At 48.8% G+C, this 4433-nt stretch overlaps 2 protein-coding genes across 2 annotated transcripts; both read left to right on the top strand.

Moving 5' to 3' along the window:
• Positions 1–645: 645 nt before the first annotated feature.
• Positions 646–1914, top strand: TEOVI_000562000 (Protein of unknown function (DUF544), putative; the record flags this gene model as incomplete). The annotated part of the gene is made up of 1 exon (XM_067220839.1): positions 646–1914. One exon carries the CDS (start codon positions 646–648, stop codon positions 1912–1914), a length of 1269 nt encoding a protein of 422 aa, XP_067076940.1.
• A 644-nt stretch (positions 1915–2558) lies between these two features.
• On the top strand, positions 2559–4079 carry TEOVI_000561900 (eukaryotic translation initiation factor 3 subunit 7-like protein; the record flags this gene model as incomplete). The annotated part of the gene is made up of 1 exon (XM_067220838.1): positions 2559–4079. The coding sequence occupies one exon, from the start codon at positions 2559–2561 to the stop codon at positions 4077–4079; it is 1521 nt and encodes a 506-aa protein (XP_067076939.1).
• Between the last annotated feature and the right edge of the window lie 354 nt (positions 4080–4433).

Raw genomic sequence — 4433 nt, 5'->3', positions numbered from 1 at the left:
AAAAAAACTGAATAAAGTAAATAAGGAGGAAAGGGAGAGGACAAACAATAACAGCAGCTGAGTTCATGAGAATATGCATATTTCTGCTTCCTTCTCTTTTTCTTTTTACACCCTTCCTCTGTTCTGGCTCTCATATAAGTGTGTTCATCATCGACATACACAAACAAGTAACTTTTTCTTGTTCCCTCCCTGTGCTATTGAACACCGTTCCCATAATCCAAGTACAATGCCTGGTGCTCGTTCAGCCCGCTTAGTTTTCCTCTGTATTCGTTGTTGAAGGAAGGGTGAAGAAATCACTTGTTAGAATAGCATTCTACCTCGTTGACAGTCAATTCTGGTGTGAAATTCTCATTAAGCACTGTGCCCATTCAATAGAAAGAGGAGGAGGACTCACAAACTCCTAAAACAGACGCATAGGCTTTTCAAGAAGGAGGAGCGGCGCGGTGGGGGTGGGGTGAGGAAGGGCGTCCCACGGCTTCCACCGATTGCAAAGGGTGAAGGACAGTAGAGAGTAGCGGTTGAGAGGTACTTTTGGTGAACCCACGTTCTATAAAAACTTCACGTGGGTGAACAACAAACGGGAAGCACGCAAGTGTTTGGGGGTAGTGTTGAGCAGCCGATATTAGTGGGATCCAGGTGTGCAAGATGGAGTGTGAATTCATGTGTGACGACGGTGTGATGCGAAGTTTGGACATAACCGCCGAGGCGACGTCTCCATTTGGGTGCGTCTACCAGCAGCGGTTGCGCACCCCACGGGGTGAAGGCGCCACTCTGGGCGTCTCAGACGAGAAGCTTTATGTACTTCTCGATGAAATGCATCAGTCTCTTATCGCAACCGGTTTCACGCGGGAGGAGTTTGCGGCCGGTCGTTTGCAGACAATTCCAGATGCGCCAATAGAGGTCACGCCAGTTGATTCGCACCGTGTCAAGCACGGTATTTTTTGCGGTCGACATGTTAGTATCGTTACACAGGACTACAACGGTCCTTGCCCCTTGTTGGCTGTCGCCAATGCTTTGGCGCTTGCAGGGCGGATTCAACTATGCGATGGTGACTGCCGCCGCGTTGAAGGCGTTCACGTGCGTCACATGTTGCTTAACCACGCCACAGCGAACGACAAGCCCGTTGCCCCGCGCTTCACATCCGCACCGACGCGGGTGGTAGATGGTGTGGAGGTTAGCACACTAGCAGGGATGGTGAAAGAGCGTTTGGAGGAGGTAAGGTCTTATTTGGCCCAAGAAAATGAAGGAGAGAAGACAATGCGTCGGTTATATTACGGTATGAACATAAGCCCAAGTTTTTGTGGTGTGGACTGCTTTGAGGCCGAAAGTGATGTGATGCTGTTTGCGCTTTCTGGGTTGCGCGTAGTTCACGGCTGGTTCATCCCAGCGGAAAGCCCGTTCGCTGCGCTGCGGGAAATGTCTTTCAATGAGGTAAGCGTCATTGCGACGAAGAGTGACTCCCCCCTCTCGGATCTTGCTGGGGAATTCCTTCGCAGCACCCAGTCTCAGTTGACGGAGGCTGGTTTGGAAATGCTCCGACAGGATTTGTGTGAGGGCGAGGTGGTAGTTCTCTTTTGGAATAACCATTTTTCAACTGTCGTGAAGCTTAACGGCCGCCTCCTCCTGCTTCTTTCCGACGAGACGTATGCGGACAAGTCCGCCGTGTTTTTCCAAACAATTGAAGATGCATACGGCGCCGCCACTTTTACTGACGGCAACGGCAGGGATGCCGATGGGTTTTTACTAGCGGTTCAATCTCTAACAGGAAATGACTTTAGCGACGAAGACATTAATGCAGCGAAATCTGAAATTCGGAACGAAACTGACGCAGAGCCGAGTCCGCAGGTTGTTGTAGATTATTTAAAGAGGAAGCGACGTAGCCAGCGGGCTGCCGAAAAGGGGAAGGTTGATTGACCCAAATGGGTCCGTGGCGGCGCGGATTCGCTAGTCAAGATGGGTTTAAAAATACAGTTTGATGGAACATGCGAGTTATTGGGGAACTGCGGGAGTACTGGCGCAGCTGTAGACAAGTTGTGCCCACAGTAGGTAATGTTGCCTCTGATATTGCATTTTTACATAGATGATGGTGCACGTGCACATTAGTTGGGCACCTTTTGCAAATTCTATTTCAACTTCAAGCCTATACCTCACCCTCAGGAAAATGAGTCCCAGCTTATCCTTTTTTGTACTTCCGTATTTGATCATGTTGATGTTATTTGTTTCTTTCTTCCAAATTGTACAGCGGACATTGCTGTTTAGCATTTAGGCGTTTCTTTGACACCTGATGTTATGTTTTTTGTTTCCATCTTTTCACTGCTGTTGGGTGCGAAGGTTGCACGGAGAGACTGCTCGTTCGTTGCTTCCATTCTCTACTCGCGCGGGTGTTGTAGGCAGGAATGTGGACGTGTGCATGTACGTGTGTGTGGTTGTCATTACTATTTTGTTTTGTCTGTCTTTTCCATTCACTTATGTTTGTTATAAATACAGATCCTCTTTCTTCCTTTTTTCTTTTTCCCGTGGACCACATTTCAGTTTCAAACTTAGTGGTTTCGTTTTTGATGGCCTTTGTGTTACCCCAGATTCACATCAATGAGCAGTCCTCCTGGGGACCCCCAGAGGTTCAAGGGGGGAAAATTGAAACCACAGTGGGCTCATTATACCATAAGAGAGAAGCCGTTGAGCCGTTTGACTGGCTTAGGGTGTTAGAACCCGTTGAAGGTGGGAGGCAACGTGATTTCACGATCGTTGAGGATGAAAAGAGAAACAAAATACTAAAGAGCACGCGCGTGAAGGAGCGGCGTCAAGTTCCGGATTGGTCAGCTCCTAGGCGCCATCAGAATTCCCGCCGCAACTTTCAGAACAAACCCAAGCGAAATATCACCCTACCTCCCGATACCGTCAAGGTGCCGTCTGACGCTGTCATCCTTGAGCAGTTTCGACAGGCTGAGCTTGCCAAGATGCCAAACCTTACCAGCCTACCGACAGTATCTGACATATCACAGCACAACCGACCACCAGTGTATAAGAATGAGATGGATAAGGCATCCTGTAAAGCCCCGATCCCACTTAACGAAAAAGAAACAAAGGTGGATTTTACACGTTCGGATTCGTTTACCGACAATGTACTGCGTGGTATTCTCAAGAGTGAACCACCGGGCACTTACCCAATCGTCGTGGCAACTGACGAAGTGCTTGCACTCCTCATGACGTGCAGCCGAAGCGTGTACTCCTGGCATCTTCACTTCTATCGCGTCGGCCGTTTTTACTTTATATCGAAAGTTGATGGTTGCAACGTCGAGAAGCAATGGGTGGACGAAACTGCTGACGTGTCGCGTGTCCCTTCGGAGACCGAGGTGGTGGAGACCGACCGCACTAGCAGTCTCGAGGCGGAATCATCCAAGGTAAACAATTTCTTTGTTGCGCAGTCCTGTACGGCCGCTCGGTACCAGATGGACTGTGAAAAAAGCCCCTTTCCGGGGAAGCATCCTCGCTTGTACCGCTACCGCCGGTTCGTTATGCACGCTGACACCAAGGACAGGTACGATTTGATTGTCCGTTGCGAGGTGGACGCGATGCAAGGTGATAAACACATTCGACTCTTTGGGCTATTGGAGCACTGCATCAAAGGTGAGGAGAACGATTGGCGCAAGATGTTGGCTTCGCAGACCGCCACATGTATATCGGAAGAGTATCGGAGGAATGCGCAGAAGATGGCCCGCTGGATCGCCCTTTGTCACCTCTCGGGTGCACACATGAAGATTGGTTTCATTTCACGGTGTCGTAAGGGTGCCGGGGTGTTTGACCCACTTCGTCACGAAGTGCTTGCGACATTTACGAACGATCCTTCCCCACTCGCTGCCCAATTGGGTATAAAGGTTGCTAACATGTGGACGGTAGCGGACACCATCATCACGGCATTTGTGCAGTCAGATTTCAGTGAAGCAGCGCTTGTAAAGAGGTCGGGGGATACCTCAATCCTTCTAGTGGAGAAATGTGAAGAAGAATTTTATGAAGAGGAGGAGGATGAGGAGGATGACGACGAAGAGGATGATGATGATGAAGGTGAGGAAGACGGTTAGAAAAGGGTGAGTGAAAGTAGTCGGTGGTGGTCCTCTGAGGAGTCTCAGCCTGAGGAATTATAAATTGTTCGAGGAAGGTGCCTCCCGTTAATGCAAAGGATATATATATATATATATATATATGAGAAAGAATAATAATAGTACACGGAGACGTTTTAAAACTCTTATCATCTTTAAAATTGTGTCATGCTAATTCGAGCAGGCAAAGGCGCAAACGGTAATAATGATATCACCCTGTCTCTTTAAAGTTACTCAATCCGGTTTACCTTCGATTTATCCACTGTTCGCGTGTGCACCCGAACGCGCGCACATTTGAATCTTTTCGGATAGAATGGGTCAACAGGCGGTGTGATG

Source organism: Trypanosoma equiperdum, assembly GCF_001457755.1.
Source record: "Trypanosoma equiperdum strain OVI genome assembly, contig: ctg_1249, whole genome shotgun sequence".
In the NCBI taxonomy this organism is placed as follows: domain Eukaryota; phylum Euglenozoa; class Kinetoplastea; order Trypanosomatida; family Trypanosomatidae; genus Trypanosoma; species Trypanosoma equiperdum.
Note: the sequence above shows the minus strand (reverse complement) of the source record. Positions and strands in the feature narration are given on the sequence as shown.